The 16609-nt window shown below is 52.3% G+C and overlaps 4 protein-coding genes across 4 annotated transcripts; all 4 read right to left on the bottom strand.

The window, feature by feature from the left end:
- Positions 1-488: 488 nt before the first annotated feature.
- VTN49DRAFT_4419 (uncharacterized protein) lies at positions 489-2023 on the bottom strand (the record flags this gene model as incomplete). Its single annotated transcript, XM_069412363.1, has 2 exons — positions 489-1529; positions 1592-2023. 2 exons carry the CDS (start codon positions 2021-2023, stop codon positions 489-491), a joined length of 1473 nt encoding a protein of 490 aa, XP_069267614.1.
- A 5035-nt stretch (positions 2024-7058) lies between these two features.
- VTN49DRAFT_4418 (uncharacterized protein) lies at positions 7059-9019 on the bottom strand (the record flags this gene model as incomplete). The annotated part of the gene is made up of 6 exons (XM_069412362.1): positions 7059-7503; positions 7559-8023; positions 8083-8231; positions 8289-8330; positions 8387-8588; positions 8676-9019. The coding sequence occupies 6 exons, from the start codon at positions 9017-9019 to the stop codon at positions 7059-7061; spliced, it is 1647 nt and encodes a 548-aa protein (XP_069267613.1).
- Positions 9020-11290: 2271 nt separating this feature from the next.
- VTN49DRAFT_4417 (uncharacterized protein) lies at positions 11291-12353 on the bottom strand (the record flags this gene model as incomplete). The annotated part of the gene is made up of 4 exons (XM_069412361.1): positions 11291-11715; positions 11789-12126; positions 12198-12258; positions 12320-12353. The coding sequence occupies 4 exons, from the start codon at positions 12351-12353 to the stop codon at positions 11291-11293; spliced, it is 858 nt and encodes a 285-aa protein (XP_069267612.1).
- Positions 12354-12967: 614 nt separating this feature from the next.
- VTN49DRAFT_4416 (uncharacterized protein) lies at positions 12968-16402 on the bottom strand (the record flags this gene model as incomplete). The annotated part of the gene is made up of 2 exons (XM_069412360.1): positions 12968-13985; positions 14040-16402. The coding sequence occupies 2 exons, from the start codon at positions 16400-16402 to the stop codon at positions 12968-12970; spliced, it is 3381 nt and encodes a 1126-aa protein (XP_069267611.1).
- Between the last annotated feature and the right edge of the window lie 207 nt (positions 16403-16609).

Below are 16609 nucleotides of genomic sequence, written 5' to 3'. Positions count from 1 at the left end.
GCGATTACCGAGATCGGAAAAACAAATTCTTTCATGTTCTGGAGCAAGCCCTAAGAAGCATACCCTAATAATTACAGCCCCGTGCCTTGGGGAGATTAGAATTATTCAATCCTCATTCAACCAGGGAATGCCAATACGGCAGTGGCATTGACAGGACATGAAAACGAGCTATTCGATTTGATGAAAGAATCTGTACACTGACCCTAAGAACTATACATGCATTGGGTATCGATTAAAGGAGATAACAGTCAAGAGATGCTCAGCGCTTTGAAACATAATCGCCAAAATATCACTGCAACCCGACAGACCCCCCAAAAAAGATGAAGTAAACGATAGTACTATGGACGCGCCAACAAACTCCAAGGAATCAAGCAAACACTATCCCTCGCAGCAGAAAGCGATTATATACACCGGCGAAAAATGATGATGGAGTTCCGGCCTCCTCGTTGAAACGCCGACTTTCGAATAATGCTGACTATCGACGCTCATCAGTCGTTCACAATATCATCGACTGCCATCCGCCGCCGCTTGGAAGGCCTCTGGCTCTGGTCACCATCGCCGTCATCTTCCCCTCTCTCGCGCCGCTCAGACTGTTGCCCACTGTCACCAAAACGAGAAGCGAGTGGTGGTTCGGGCCTTTCGGCAGCCTGCTGTTGGAAGGTGTATCGATGGAGTCGGTTTTCACTAGGCGAAGATTCGGGTGGCTGCGATATTGTGGGATACGGCGATGGTAGGTCAGCATGGCTGGGCGAGCGCGTTAACCTTATTCGCGGTGATTCCAGCAATTGAGCCTGTCTTTGCGACTGATCCCGGGATGGGCTCAGAATGCCTGGGTAAATTGGTGAATAGGTGTATGAACCAGCTCTACGATGCGTTGGAGCCCGCGGGCTGGATTGAGCTGACCAGGAAGGCAGAATCGGGGGCAAGCGAAGGGAAGGCTCATGGTATGGCTCTGGAAGCTCCCTGGTAGGAACAGATCGCTGCTGTCCTGGGCTGGTAGCGTATTCAGAGCTCTGGGCATACATTGATATCGATGAATGATATGGTTGGTGATATTGTTGTGAGGTTACCGTCGGCGGTGCGACAGCAGGAGGTGGCCGGGTTCCATGTTGGCGGTGTGGTGGAAAGCTTGTCTGCTCGGCTGATGTGTAACTTGTGCCTGGCGATGTAGCGTATGTTTGCAACGAGTATGTCACAGACGAAGACGGCAAAGACACTGGTGATGAGTATGGCTGTTGACCTTGACGGCCAGGTGTTGGCGAGTATGGCAGCCACTGAGATTGATATGGGTCGCTGAGTGGCCCAGCAAAGTTCCTTGGATATTCCGACTGTCGCGAATATTGTAGATCTGTAATGGGGCGAATTTCGCGCGAGGGTTTTGAAGGTGGTAGGCTCCGAGTCACAGTCGCCGGGTAGGGTTGCCGTGACCCAATGAACCTGTCAGTCAACGTGAAACGAGAAGGCGGAGTTTCCTCGGCTTTTAGTGGAGGACGGCCACGCTTTTTATGCGTGACATCAACACATGAGGCCTGCAGAGAAAGTCAGTAATCACCTCATTTGTTTGATCAGAGATCATGCGATGAACACTCACAGATTTGCCCGAAACCACGCATCGGCGGCATGGCCTTGCCGAATCACACCCCAAATGCTTTCGCTTGCAATTAACACAGGCAGAAGCAACGTGAGATTTAGGTCGGCGGGACGATCGCGGTGGTAGCGCTCTTCCCGTGTTTTTGGGAGATGACGGATGAATTGAGGCCGGTGCAGGCTGCGCCTGAGGGCCTCCGGATCCTGAGCTCCCTGGTGTTGTCGATTCCCCAGCCTTTGTCACATTGGATGCCGGGAGCTGTTGGCGCGGCTCGGAAACTTGTGGCCCTTCTGCTGGCCGTGAGGTAGGCAAAGATGTAGATGTAGATGGGGGATTGGAAAGGCCAGAAGTCACAATATCCGAAGTGGTTCCTTGGGCCAGCTGAGTCCCTCTTGTGCCTTCGGTCACGTCGTCGGCCGGGACAGCGCCGGACATAAGGGAAGGAGAATCAACGGCCCGTAGGCTTGACTTGACGGCCGTACTATACGGCCGCACGTGAGTTGGCGTCCTCCCAGGATTAAAATCAACTCGATGCTGCCCAAAACGAGAGTCTGGAAGCCAAGGAGTAGGAAGCAATAGAGATTGCATTTGGAAATTCGGAGAGCAGTATGTAAATTGGCGAGTTGCGGATATCTTCCAGACGTGGTTTGCCCGAGAAAGCGACAAATGGTATCAGACGAGGAAGGGCAGGAGGAGCACCTTTCGAGGTCAGCCTGAGAATGTAATGCCAAACTGGGGAGCCCGAAGCCTACTCAATCAGACAGAGAAACAAAAGATTCGCATAACAACTGATGTTGCTGGATTTCTTTCTTCTGCAACACCGAGGTTGAAAATGGTACCACTGTTTGCTCTCAGTGTCTTGGTTTTTCTTGCTTTGCGTTCACCTCTATCCCCTATTTACCCACTTCCGTCAAAGTGATATGGTTCGGGCACGGTTGACGGTTTAGGGAGCCAGAGTTTGAAGTGACAGCCGCAAGTTCCTTTCCGGTCAACGAGAGAGTGCGCACGGAGGCACTCGAAGCAATCAAACGTCGCCCGGAAAAGGGTTCGTCCACCTTGGAACACGTCCACTACTAAATCAAACAGAACTGGATCGCTTGGTCCACCAGATATCGCCCGTGGAATCCGCTCCCTTTGTTTGGTACTCGGGAAGAATTCCTTTAGGCCAGCCCCGACATGACGGTTCGTGTCGATCAGCAATGTCTATCGACAACCAGAGTTTATCAGGTTGACACGTCGAAGACAAGTTTGTCAAGGCTCATCGACACAAACGATGGTTCCAGGTGCCAGAGAGAGTTAGAGTCGTTAAGAAGTGGATCAAAGCGGCGACGATCGATCTAATAATCAGCACACAGCCGCGAATGAGAAAATTCAGGCAGTGAAGCGAATCGTAATGCTCCAATAGAATGTAGCGAAATAGAGAACAAATAATGAAAGGCAAAAAGAGAAGATTCCAACTGTTCATCTGAGTGATACCGAGGCCTCCACCTGCAGGTCATTGATCTCGCCTAGTGACTAAACTACATGAACTGGCCCATATTTTGAGGCCAGAGGTCTGCAGTGCCGTTGGCTTGAGCAAGACGGATTTGCCTATCCGGAGGTGATAAGCCGTTAATGTCCCCCGTCAATGATCTCCCGTGGCGGCCGATCCACACTGGCTGGAGCCCTGGTCCGAACGGAGCAGAGCAGGCAATCTATTTTTCGCAGTCACCTCGCAGACCCTGTTGATTGAAAGGACCATATTGGGCGAGTCAGCATACGTACTCCCGCTCGCGTGCCCCAATGAAAATATCAAAAAAGGGAACAGAGTCGTGGCTCGACCATTGCGGGCGGGACTATTGGACAAGGCTTTATTTTTTTTTTTTTTTTTTTTTTCCCAAGGCCGAGCTTAGCATCATCCACCCTTTGAGTCTGTTAACCCTGTTCATAAGAACTCTTTCTCTTCTTAGCCAAAAACTCTTCATTCAACTTTATTCTCTCTTCTCCTTGGCTTTGCCATTCTTGAGCGGGGGCGAACGCTGCCATCGGACAGTACGGTGGCTTGCAATGGCTGGACAAATTGGGCCCGGCAGTGGCTACTGCAAGCCTGTCAAAACACATGATCACCGGTGGCCCAACGCGGGACGGTGAGGAATAACCCGATGGGCATGGTCAGCGCCAAACTGATGGGTCTGAGTCTCTGGCGTAGAAGCTCAGTGTGGAGCATTTCACGGAGTTCATAACAAGGGCGACCCCAGATGCGATGGATATTCGGCGAAATCGGCGCCAATCGGAGCATGCACACACGGCACCAATTCCACAGCGCATGGATCCCGATCGACGAGATCAACTAGGCTTAGGACTCGATGGGGTCGGGACTCAGGAGACACCAATGGATGGCCAGCCCGGCAGGGGCGGGAGACCGCCATGAGCCATGATATCCGATTCTTGGGGGAGAAGCTGTTCGGACTTGGGCAGTGGCTCCCCTAGACTTTTCAGGGAAAGCCGTTCTACCGCATTTGTGCGGTCCTCAGGGCTTAACGTGGTGAGAGTTTTGGTCAGTGCGAGCAGTCGATGATCCGCGATGGAAGCCAAGACCACCGTTACTCGTGTATATACGAGTACCGGTACGGAGTGGACGGAACAGTTATCCGGAGTCCTACTCGGTAGCTGCGACAAGCAGACCTTGACGACTTTCGATCCAGCGTAATCTCACCTCTGCTGTTATCCCAACGGCGGGGAAAACAACTTACGAGTCCTTGTAGATTTGGCGCCAGCTTAGTGATTTCTGCGGGTGTCCTCTGTACTCGGACAGCCAAACCCTGTTTACGACGGCAGAAATTGATGGACCATGGAGATGGATTACGAGTACGTTTGGCGTAGGTTAGGGAACCTACGGAGCACGAACTCCATATGAACTGAAGTCCCCACGAAAGACGGAGCTGTTGACCTCCCATAGCTAGACTCTGAAAGAAACGGGGCGGAGGCGGGGACGTGTATTTTTCCGCAGCTCCCCATGCCCAATGGTCACAATCCTTTGGTCGATCGGAGCCTCCCACGCGCTCGCGCCTTCGAACCGCCTGTTTTTAGCAGGGATGCCCCGAGGTCGAGGTGATGGTGTATACATACGTAGACATTGACGCCATTATTCTGATACTTGTTGAGTTCGTTACTTGGATAGATACTTAGGAACAAGAGACTCTTTGAAACTAATGTCGAATGTTTCAAAGGATGCTGAAACACAGAGGCGATAGCACCACGCAACAGAGGGCGACCCAGCCCAACGGGAGACGCCTGGGAGATCCGTATGTCGACATCCCCTTTTGCGTTGGTCGAGGATCTTCCGCCGCTAAGAGCTTTGGCTGATCGGCGCGATTTGCGCAGGAGCCGCAGTTGGGCAGACCGCAAAGCTTAGATAACTTACTCCGGAGTTATGTCGGCCAATAACTCGCAAACAAGAGGTGAGTTAGTAACGGGCCAGTGCCCAGTGGCTTGCTCTCTCATCGGAATTGTTACCGATAATGTATAGAATGGGCGTCCTGTGATGAGGTCGCTATTGATGAATGGCGTCTGAATTAAACTTCCAAGAAGCTCGACAGCTCACACAGCCGCGGGAAGGGAGTCGTACGTCAGCTGTGCGGCGCCCAGTTGACCCAAGAGCGCATCATTGGAAGACCCGACTGTTCCTGAAGCAGTGAAGCCGTGAAGCCGCCAATTGTTTGTCGCCTTCGGGCCTGCGTAAGTAGATCGGTTACTCCATACAAAGTGTGATGACTTGCATTATGAGGGACTCGAGGACTGACTTTCGGTCTGTTGGGGGGTTTGGGAAGGTTTGGTCAACTGGCGTCTTGGCCGGTCGCGAATTTTGATCTTTTACCCTCTTCGGATCGACTTTTCCACCTGCCGGCGCGCCCGGGCCGACCAATAGCCTCGGCCAAAGGCAGAAAAATGGTTAGTCTGGAATCTTGGGCCCAGATTGTACTGTGCTCCGTCCTGGGTCCCCTGATGCTTGCCGATTTGGGTTAGGCATGGCCCAAAGTTAGGGACTCCATCGTCCGCACACCGGACACTGGACATTGGGCAACACGTATGGATGTAGGTACCCCGTACTCCGTACTTTGTACAGAGGTCAAAAGTCAGAGAACGATTGGGGTTTCGGTTCTTTTTTGCAGGAAAATCTACGGAAAATGTTGAGTGTTGAGGCGGCCATTCGCAATGGGAACGTATCGTCGGATAAAGTCATAATCTTTCTTGCGATGTACCAGTACTTCAGCACTTGGTACAAGTAAGTACTTGAGTTACTCGTCTTTATCGAAGCACTCCCAGACAAACGCACTTGCTGCCATTTTTGTCAACTTGTCAATCAAAGTTCCGAATTAAACAGCCGGAAAAATTATCCCAAAGTTCGGTCATTTGATTCCTGTCGTTGGGGAAGGCGGGAACCATTGGCCGTGCCAAATAATCTCCATAGAGCCACCCTTTTTTTTCCCATGAATTGCATCCCATGACCCATTTCTGGATCGGCGGAATACATTGATCCTAATCGGAAGATAACTTGAATAGAATTAGGTACATAACCTAACCTACGGAGTACGGAGTACTCCGTCCAGTATGAGTACTCCGTATGGGCGCCTGGAAAAGGAGCGAGGCAGCCCCGTCCGCCCTAGGTCCGTTGCCAGTTTGATCGCCGTGCATATGATCGACTCAAAATCGATCATTCGATGAGATAGGCGAGTCATGTCACAAGGTGCATATGTAAACATGCCACGCACCCCCAAATACTTGCAATGGGACAGGGATTAGTCATTAGCTTGTGTGATCGCTCGAGGGAACGTGCATGGGGATTTCCCTGCTTAACACTAGAGCAAGATCGGAGAATGATGTTGGCAATCAGTGGATCTCGTGCATGAACACCTGAGTTCATTATGCGCTGATGCAGTTGTTACGGAGTAGTTGATTAGTTAAACCTGGAGGAGCGGTCAAGGCAACTGCTAGATCAGTCTGAATGCATTTACCCGGGTACGGTTGGTTCTTCTTGATCCTTCTCATGGATGGACCCGAGCGCAAGAGCACAACTATGGCTTTTGTCGTCCTTGAGCCTGAAGAACAACCCTGAGCAATTGCTACAATCTCCAGAGTGATAAGTTAGTGAACATGGAGTAGTGAGTCTGTCATTACCATCAACTGCCGTCTAAATACAAGTATCGCTGATGGAATACCTGAGTTATCGGGGTAATGCAACTGCCGTTGCTGACACCTGCCATCGGGCAAAATGTCAATTCATCCCTTGCATTATTCATCGGCCAGCCGTTCCGTCGATGGAAGGATCATACTTGATGATGTGAACCCAAGGCTCGGAAGATTTCCACAGCCTAGTTCAAACTGTTCCCTCATCATGCGGACTGATCACTTTGGATGAAGATCGATCGGCCGTCATCGACGTAATCTGTACAACGGTACGCACGGCATGACGAGTAATCGCGACCCACTTCTAAAGGAACAACCAAGTCCCAACCGTCTTGAAGCGCTCAATCCATGTCTGGCCAAGGAATGGTGTCTTCCGAGAGAGAAGCTCCTCGCGTTCCTCGGGCGTCAGTTTGGCATCGTAGCGATCAGTGAAGAGATCCATTTCGTCCGAGCGCACGAAACGGCTTCGCTTGACGATTTTCCAGAGGACTAACATGCCCAGCAGGACGGGGATCTCGATGTAGAAACTGACAAAGTCGACGGCTTTAAATCGGGGGCTGAATGCGGTCCAGCCCTGAACAAGCACCAGGAAGATGTTAAGGACGACAGAGATGATCGGGCCCCAGGGATATGTCCAGTTTTTGAACGGCATGAGGTGTTCGAGGCCTTGCTTTTTGATGCCCGCGCGGAAACGGAGGGAGGAGATACCGATGCAAATCCAGGACAGTTGATTAGAAACGCCGACAATGCTGTTTGATCATGTAAGCCCATGAACGAGGAAGCTGATCGACGAGAGTGACTCACTTTTTCAGCCACGACCATAGTTGACCGGCGCCGATATAGCTGGCTCCAAAGCACAAACCACTGATCACGGACGTCGAGAGGACAGCTACCCAAGGAACCTTGAATCGGTTGAGAGTAGCGAAAAAACGTGGAGCGTACCCATCGACGGCGAGCGTGTACAGCAATCGCGATCCGGCAAAAAGGGCATGGTTGCCCGCCGAAATCACACTCGTCATCACAACAGCATTGATAAAGCTGCCGGCCACTTTACTACCGGCCTGTTGAAAGACGATGGTGAAGGGACTGGTCCGAGCATCGCCGTCGCTCAGGTCAGGATAGTTGTAAGGCACGTTCAGTCCGATCAGCAGGACGGACAGGAAATAGAAAAGCACAATGCGCCAGAACACATTGCGCACAACTTTCGGCATGTTTCGGGTTGGATCCTTCGTTTCACCAGCCGTCACGGCGATGGACTCAGTTCCGCCACTGGTTACAGTCAGCGCGTTGGAGTGATCCAAACTCAATAGCGATTTCTGGTTCCTTACAATGAGAACGCAGCACTGACGAATACTGATGCAAACCCTCCAACGCCGCCGACAAAAGGAGCATCGCCAATGTACCAGTTCTTATCACCGATGTAAACGCCGTCGGTATTACCACCGCAGTTGACGGCGATGCCAAGAATAATGAAGATCTAGGTAGCTGGTCAATCATCGGTTCACGCGAGGATCCGCGTGAGGTTTTCACTTACCACGATGGTAGTAACTTTGAGCAAACTCAGCCAATATTCCATCTAATAGATGTCAACTGGAGCGAGCTCGACCGAGGGAACAAAAGATAGCTACTAACCTCACCGTATGCTCTCACCGACACGATATTCAAGCCAAGGAGCACGAAGAAGAAGATCAAGCTGATGCCCCAGCCAGGGAAGTTATCTGTCCAGTATTGCAGGAGGAGTTGCAGTGCCACCAAATCGGACGCTGTGCTCACAGCGTCATTGAACCAGTAGTTCCAGGTCAAAGCGAACCCAAGACCATCATCAACGAAGCGACTTGACGTTTCAAAGCGTCAGTATCGCTATTTCAATCTAAAACGAGGAATCGAGAAATTCCTCAACAATGTCTGAACCCAGACTCACCCTGCATATGTACAAAATGAACCCGCAATGGGCACGAAGGCGGCCATCTCACCTAGGGCCAGCATGGTAGTATAAACGATCCCGCCAACAATCGTGTACGAGATCAACATAGACGCCGGCCCACCGGTCGACAGAGACTCGCCGGTACCGAGAAACAGACCCGTTCCAATCGTGCCGGCAATGGCAATCATCTGGACCTGACGCGCCGACAGCTTGCGCGCAAGCTGGTCCGCGTTGACCCGCGGATTGATGTCCAGCGTCGTGTCGCCGTTGCCATAATCCTGATAGGGTCTCTTCTCATTGGGATACGTTTGTTTCTCAACGTCGTCGGATGGCGATGACATGGTGACTTTGCTCTGCCTTTCTACCACCCCTAGTATTTTGCAAAATTGACCATTGGCAGGAGTTCCTAGTAGATGGTACTGGCCGTTTCCCCACTAGTCGTCTCTTGTAAAAAACGAAAGGAGTACAAATGAGAAGAGTTTCATGGACGAAAAGAAAAAAAAAAAAGAATTCTAAACTGAAGCTCAAGTAATATGGAGAGCGAATATGGGCACTTCTCCTAAGGTCTCTATTTGCCTCTAATTATTTATTTCAAGGTTAAGGGATTTTAGCATAGTGATATATACCCTTTTACACGCCAAAGTACAAGAAGAGCAAAAACTTGACGGGGCCCGATGATCAGGTTTGGAAATGGTGTCGATGGCGTGATAGACTTGGCGACACAAAACGAGGCCGCAAATGCGACATTGAGGAATAAAAAAAGTCACTGGCCCAGACGCCATGTTGCATTCGAAAAGAAAGCTGTCATCTCGTAAAATGAAAAAGAAAAAAAATCAGATACCAAGAACCGCTGGGATCTTCGTGAATGCGTCTTCGAGTATGTCATTTGTCCCTTTTTATTACCCTAACCTCCCGACAGGATGATACATGCTGGTTCGCAAAGATAAGGCCAGGGCCAACTTTTTACTTCCGTACGGGGAACTAGTTTGACTTTTAGTTTATCACGAGCCAGCTCGCTGCAGTTTTCTGTGGCTGTAAAACGCAAAGCTCAGTCACTGATACTGTGCTGCTCTGCCATCAAAACGTGACTCAACCCTCTTCACCTTGCTTACGAGTAACCACTCCATACTTCAACCTGGATTTGTCAACAGCGAGCTAAGAGCCGCCACTTCGTACCAAGATTTTTTCTGACATCCACAGTCCCACAGGACGAAGGCCAATGGGAACGGCTCACTGGCGCTAGTCTGACACGTGACCCATAGGGCTAATCAGGCACCAATCAGACAAACGGGTTACACGTGACCTCCAGTCAATCAATGCCGCCAATCCAATGCATAAACCTCAGGCTGGGATTGCTCGGCATATCAGCAAGGCGAAAAAGGGAGCCATCCAGCCGGGAATGTCATCCGAGCTGGGACTCGATGCAGCTCTTTATGCCGATGGATTTGTTCAAAGTGATTGTATTTTGTTGGCATTGCTATTGTTATCTGATTGATGCTGGTGACCAACAGTGAACATGAGTAGTTTAGAAGTTTAACGAGTCAAAGGCTGGGGAATCCATGATTGAACACAGGATATCCATCAGTTGAACAGTTCTCAGACGAGTCTCAAGTCTATACACATTCCACAGTTTAATTCTCGGCGATCTGCTATTGTTCCATGCAAATCCAGCGGAAATACTGCGCTTCATTGGGTCTCAACTTGTCAGTACAAACCGGCGTTTTCTAAGCACCTACCTTGGTCAGCATCCCGGCAGCCGTCGACAAAGTGTCGCACTGGTGGTCCGTGTCGTTACGCTAGAACACAAGGCGACATCATACAGCGATATAGCGGATTGACTAAGGTCTTCGGAATCTCGGGCAGCTAGGAACCCAGCTCGATTCATCATTGTCGTCTCTTGTTGTACGCAAGTCGCAGCTCATCATGGGGTGACAGTCGCGCCGACCTAGTTAACAGGAATCGTCTTCGGAGAAGATTGCTCCGTTGACAGAGAGTCCTGCGTGCTGGCCAGGGGGCGGCTTCGCCATATTACAACGCAAATAGTATTGGAAGTTGGTTTGTTTGAACTGTTCGTCGTCGGGACCAGAAAAATAAAAGGACACATGTCGCATCCCCTTGGTTTCTTTTTTTCTTTTTGCTGAGCGTGTAGAAGAGGAAACAAGCTGAAACGAAACATCATCGCGTAGACCGAAACATGGACGAGATTAGGTTGTAATGATACATGTCGACCAGGCGTGTTGTGACCGTCCTATCGATAATTCTGCCGAAACCAGACTGTAGACGTGGAAAAAGAAAAAAATTTTTGTTCTTTTTTTGGGGAGTTTCCTTTCCGAGATCATCCTCCTTGGAGAATATGGGATGGGAACAAAAGTGCGGAAAGGAAAGCAAGGATGGAAAGCAATTCAGCGAGAACAAAGGGCGCGTACCGACCCGAACCCCATCGCGCATTGAACCAAAGCGTAGCCTGATACGAAAATCGAGGAATACAAGCAAGAAATCGAACTTTAAGCGGATCAAAATGGGAAACAAAGGGGAACAGAACGTAAGACATGCCCAGCGGAGTTCATATTGTGCACCATCCTTGGACAGTTGTCGAACCTCCAGGGGCTCACCTACCTAGCGCCGTACCGTTCGTCACCGCGACTTTCATAGGAGCGACCTACGTAGGGTTCACGCGAATCCCGGGGAGCTTGATCGTAGCTGGGTGGGTTAGCATCGCGATCATAGTACCCTCCCCGGCGTTCATCACCCCGCTCATCGCGACGATCATCTCCACGGCCATAACGATCATCGCGACCGGAAGCATAGCGGTCCACACCTCCACGGTGACTGTAGTCGTCACGGTAGTCACCGCGGCGACCGTAGTCACGAGGGTAATCACGACCATAGTCGCGTCCGCCATAACCGCCGTAGTCACGACGATCGCGATCGCGACGGTCATACGAATCGTAGCGACCACGACGGTAATCATCGTACCGACGCCCACCACCGTACCCGCGGCGGTCATCGTAACGGCGACCACGGCCATATCGATGGTCTAGAACCAAGCATCGCGCGACCAGGTTAGCCAAGTAATGATGAATGTCAGCCTGGGATTCCCGGAAGCATACCTCTCTTGGGAGGACCATAGTATTTGCCCGGCGTCGGCGTGCGAGGGCGACTGCGGCGAGCTTTCTCAATGCTCAACGTGCGGCCCTCAATGACCTCGCCTTGCAAGCCTTCCTTTGCAGCATCAGCTTGCTCGGCGGTCATCATCTTTACGAATCCGAAACCGCGAGACTCCTTTGTATGAGGATCGATCATGATGGAGCAGCTCTCCACGTCGCCGTACTTCTCGAACAGACGCGACAGGTCTGCTTCGGTGAGGCGCGGGTGGATGCCGGTCACGAAGAGGTTCGAGCCGGGATTGACGGCTCCATCATCGCCCTCAGGCTTCGAGTCCGCAACTCTGGAGGAGAAGCCCATCAGTACCGGGAAGGAATGGAGGGAAAAGCAACACCCCGTCACGGTCGCACTTACCTGTCATCTGCGCGGCCATTTGCCGGCGAAGCGCTGCGGTCGCGGTCGTAGCGACGATCGTCTGTCGCGGGAGCACGCGTCAGCCGGCTGGATACCGCATGGATGAGTAGAATGGTACTTACCGTCGTAGCGACCATTCTCCGTCTCGTACTCCATGGCCGATGACAGCTGCTAGGGAGAGAAACGAGAGCAAAGGACAAAAAAGCTGGGTGAGTTCAGGTGGAGCTGGGGACGGCACTTTATCTTAGGCTCCAGCTCTTGGCAGCCACGCAGGGGGACGCCTTACCAAGATGACAAACAGCGAAAACTGCAAGGAGCGGCAGGCGCGATGGAGATGCTGATTCCTGAGGCAGAAAGAGAGACGGAACAATTAATTTATGTCTTGGGTCTCGTAGGATGATGAGAGCACCAAGAACTGGGCAAGGTTGAAGAAAGAAGAAAAAGGGTAGGGATTGCTGGCAATACCCTGGTTTGTTGGTCACCAAGCAAGCTCGTCGCGTTCCTAAACCCGCGCGGGCGGCGCGGCTGGAACTTTAGTCGTGATTACGAGATTCACTGCCGTCTAATTTACTCCGTCGAGTGATAACCCTGCATAATCGGATAAATACAGAAATCAAAATTGGCCATTGCTAAATTCATGCCTGTTCGTACAGTCCAACCCCAGATACTCCGAATCCTCCCAATGCGATCCCCAAGACCAGCAACCGAAACTCGTACTCAGAGGTATCAAACAATGTGCGCAACAAAGTAAATGACAGCATGATCCGTTATCAACGGAAACCACGGCGCCGAGTGCGATGGATTTTTATGTGTTCGCTGGTTGGTTCATTGCTCGTAACAGGGGTGGAGGCGCCGTCGGATAGACCGAGGCCTTTCTCAACATCTTCACCCACAAGTCCCTGCAACTCGTCTTCGTCGATCTCGCTGAGTTCCTCACTCATGCCACGCATCACATCACGGCCAGTCCAGCGCTCCTCATGGATGGTGGTGCCTATCGGGTCAAAAGGTTGCATGTACCACTGAATGCCGCCCTGCGAGAGCGGCCCCTGTTGGTTGTCCTCGAAGGTTACCAGAGGACTTGTGGGATTGGTAGCGGTTGAACAGGACATGGAGCCTTGGGAATTTCCTTGGCCATTGTTCGACTCAGAAACCCCGCCCACGGTGGGATTGGTTGCACCATGATCCTTTGGTGGCGGTTCACTTGCCTCCGGGACCGGGTGTTCCACAGCCTCGTCGGCATGACCATTCACCGCTTGTGTGACTTCTTCAGTGGGATCTACGTCCTCCATCGCGACGTCCGCCGGTGTTTCAACGGCTGGAATAGGCTCGGCGCGAGCTGCTTCACCATCTCCGCCAGCTTCTGCGGGAGCCCCGTCCTGCTTCGGGACATCTGCATCTAATGCCTCCTCCTCTTGGACTGATTCCCTGCGTGACAACACGCCATTATCGAAGATGAGATCCAGCTCTTGCAACTCCTTCTCGTACGGCTTGCCGCAAAGCTCGCTTTCCTTGCGAAGAGCATCTTCGAGGGCCGGCTGGACTGCCTTAATGATCCTCTTGGCGAGCTTCCGCTTCTCCCGCTGTTCGGCGGAGAGTTCAGGGGCTCGCCCACTGGCCTGCATTTGCATTTGGAGTTCCGCCGTATTCTCAGCCGGCTCCGTGCCGATTTCGGCGGTGAAGATACGAGCTAGATCGGCCGAGAAGGCTGACACGGTAGTGTAGAACCGTTGCTCGAGTTTTACTCGCACTGTCTGGAGATGCTTTCGGAACACGCCTTTCGAGTCGAGCCTGGCATTGTAGGTTAGATAGTCGGCAGATACAGATCCATTGCTCGAAACTTACGATTGCACCTTGTGAAAGATTGGCCAGAGAAGAGGTGGAATAGGAAAGTAGACCGTGTCCACGATATCTCGGAGGACTTCGGCATCCTTCAGCTTTTCCAATTCACGCTGCTTTACCAACCCACAGAGATGTCGAACTCGGTCGACATCGGACTTCAGCCGCTCCGCAAAGTTGATTCGGCGCTGGAGACGCACCGGACCAATCGGGCCCATGGCGGCAAAGTTGCGCCGAGTCATCTCAAACGAGGAGAATGTCTCGAGTTGAAGCTGGAGACGCTTGAGCAGTGCCGCACCTCGACGAGCCTCCCGTTTGAGGGTCCAGTACTTGCAGGCGTCTTCCGCAAACTGCTTTCTCTGACGGACCGAGAATCGCTGCAATGAAGCTACAATCGAGTTCAATATCGTCTGAGGAATCACGGGTGCTCCCGACGGTAATTTCCAGACGGTCTTGGGAGCCGTTCGTTTTCGTTTATTCCCACCAGCACTGAGAGTCAGATGCAGGTTCGGAGCGGCGGGGTTGTAGAAATCCCCCATCGCACCGGAGACATCGGGCTGAGAAGGTTCCAGTGATAATGCGTTTGCCTGGCTGTCCCCCCATTGCTTGCCTTGCATGGTAGTTTTGTAGTACTGAACCGCTGCTTCATAGGCGGCGTCGGTGCCATGGTCCTTGCGCCAATCAGGGGGTACATGCTTATGACAAAAAGCCTTGAGAAGGTGTGAGTCCATGAGAGTAGAATTCCCGGGGCCAGTTTTCATCTTCAAATACAGCTGAGACCTTCGCGCGCATGTCACATGGAATGCCACGAAGCAGTTTTTGTTGCTGCACTGTATGGATGCCCCCATGCGCTGCTTGCAGATGTAGCACATAAGTTTCCACCGGCTCTTGGGCACCTTCTCGACATCGGTGACGGGCTCCATGAGTGTCTGGTTACCAATGCCCACTTCCGGAATCCAGATCGCGCAGAGTAGATGCGACCATTTCGACGTTGTTGTTTGCTTGAAAGCACCCTCAGTATTGGGGCAGAAGATACAGTTTGGCGATCCTCGCCCAATCAGTTGGCACTTTCTGCAAAGCCACTGACCCTCTGGAATATAGGGAACTCCGTAGCATTCTTGGTGGACAGCAAGATCGCAGCCGTCGCAGAACACGATAGCATTCGAGTTTTCGCAGTCGCCGTCGTCGCAAACGGCGCATTTACTATCTTGTTCCTCAGCCCCCTCGATCGGCTCTCCGTTGACAGCGGCCGCAGAACTGGAGCGTGGTCGTTGTGTCTGCGGCGGCTTTGGATTCGGCTTGGGTATGCGCTTCTCGAGTGCATGCCATTCCTTCTCTATTTTAGTCATAGTAATCTCAAACACAGCCGGTTTGATAGGCTCCAGTTGATCTTCTTTTCGTTTGGCATTGTACTCTTCCAGCCACTTCTCATCCTGCTCATCCATGTCATACTCGACTCTCCCGACTCCAGCTGACCCGATTGCGGCGTTCCCGTCGCCCTCCGTCAGGGATGGGTCGAGGTCGAGATCCTCTTCAATGGCTCCCTCCGACATGCGGATGGGGCGCCGCTCATGGCGGACAAAGAGGTCGCTCTCCTGATAGCCCACGCTCGCCATCGTTCGATCTACGTAATTCTGTTGGTTCAATCCTTTTTTCTCGTAGTACTCGAACGGATCCCTGTAGCGGAAGTTCGGTTTTGGCAATGTTAATCTCTCGCGGGGATCCGGCCCCGGTGGGGGCACGACTTTCGGCATCTGGGGCGACAGGAGCGCGTTGAGCATCGCATCCGGACGGCGTGGGGGGCGGCCCGGTCTCCTCTTTGGTGGTGGCTGAGGGGGCTCTGTTGGGGTGCTGGCGGGCTGGCCGGCAGTGGCCGGTGCCGTTCCATTTGGTGCCTGGCCATTCGGCTGAGAGGAAGAGGTATTCTTTCCATCCACTTCCTCGGCGGAAAACACGGCAAATTTGGCCTCGATATCCAGGTCTGGATGGAACTCTTCCCAGCCGCGCTCCTCCCGCGGCTTATACCCGTCACCCTGCTGCAGCGCCAGAGCAGCAGCCGTTGCAGAGCTGAGCTGACTGCGGTTTTGTGTGCGATCCCGGCGAGGCCGAATAGACGGAGAGGTTGTCATTTGTGCAGGTGTGGTGACGGCGGCGCTTTCGCGTCGAGGGCGGGAGGTCGGTGTAGCTGCAGGACTCGAGGTACCGGTGGAAGAAGCTGCGGCCGGTGTTTTGGGGGCTGGTGGTGGTACCTCGATTTCAATAAACCTACCGCCGCCTCCAGGACCGCCCGGGATATACTTTCGTTTTTTGATGGGCGGCCCAGCGGTAGGGTCTGGGTCAGACGCGCGAGAGTTTTTCAGTGGGGCCATGATGTGTGCGGCAGTCTGATAGTCTCCGTTTGCTCCAACTGTGGACTGTCAGAATTGTTTCTTTGGTTTGTTTGTGCCTTTCCATTCACCACTTACGAGTTACGGCGGTCTGTGCAGGGATGTTGAGGCTTGCGAATGTGCAAATCAAAGGTAAATCTGACAACGAACGTCAACGGCTGGGGTCATGGCAGTCAAGGCGACGCGAGA

This window comes from Thermomyces lanuginosus (genome assembly GCF_041956635.1).
Source record: "Thermomyces lanuginosus strain ATCC 200065 unplaced genomic scaffold VTN49scaffold_31, whole genome shotgun sequence".
Taxonomy (NCBI): Eukaryota; Fungi; Ascomycota; class Eurotiomycetes; order Eurotiales; family Trichocomaceae; genus Thermomyces; species Thermomyces lanuginosus.
This window is presented reverse-complemented; position numbering and strand designations above follow the sequence as displayed.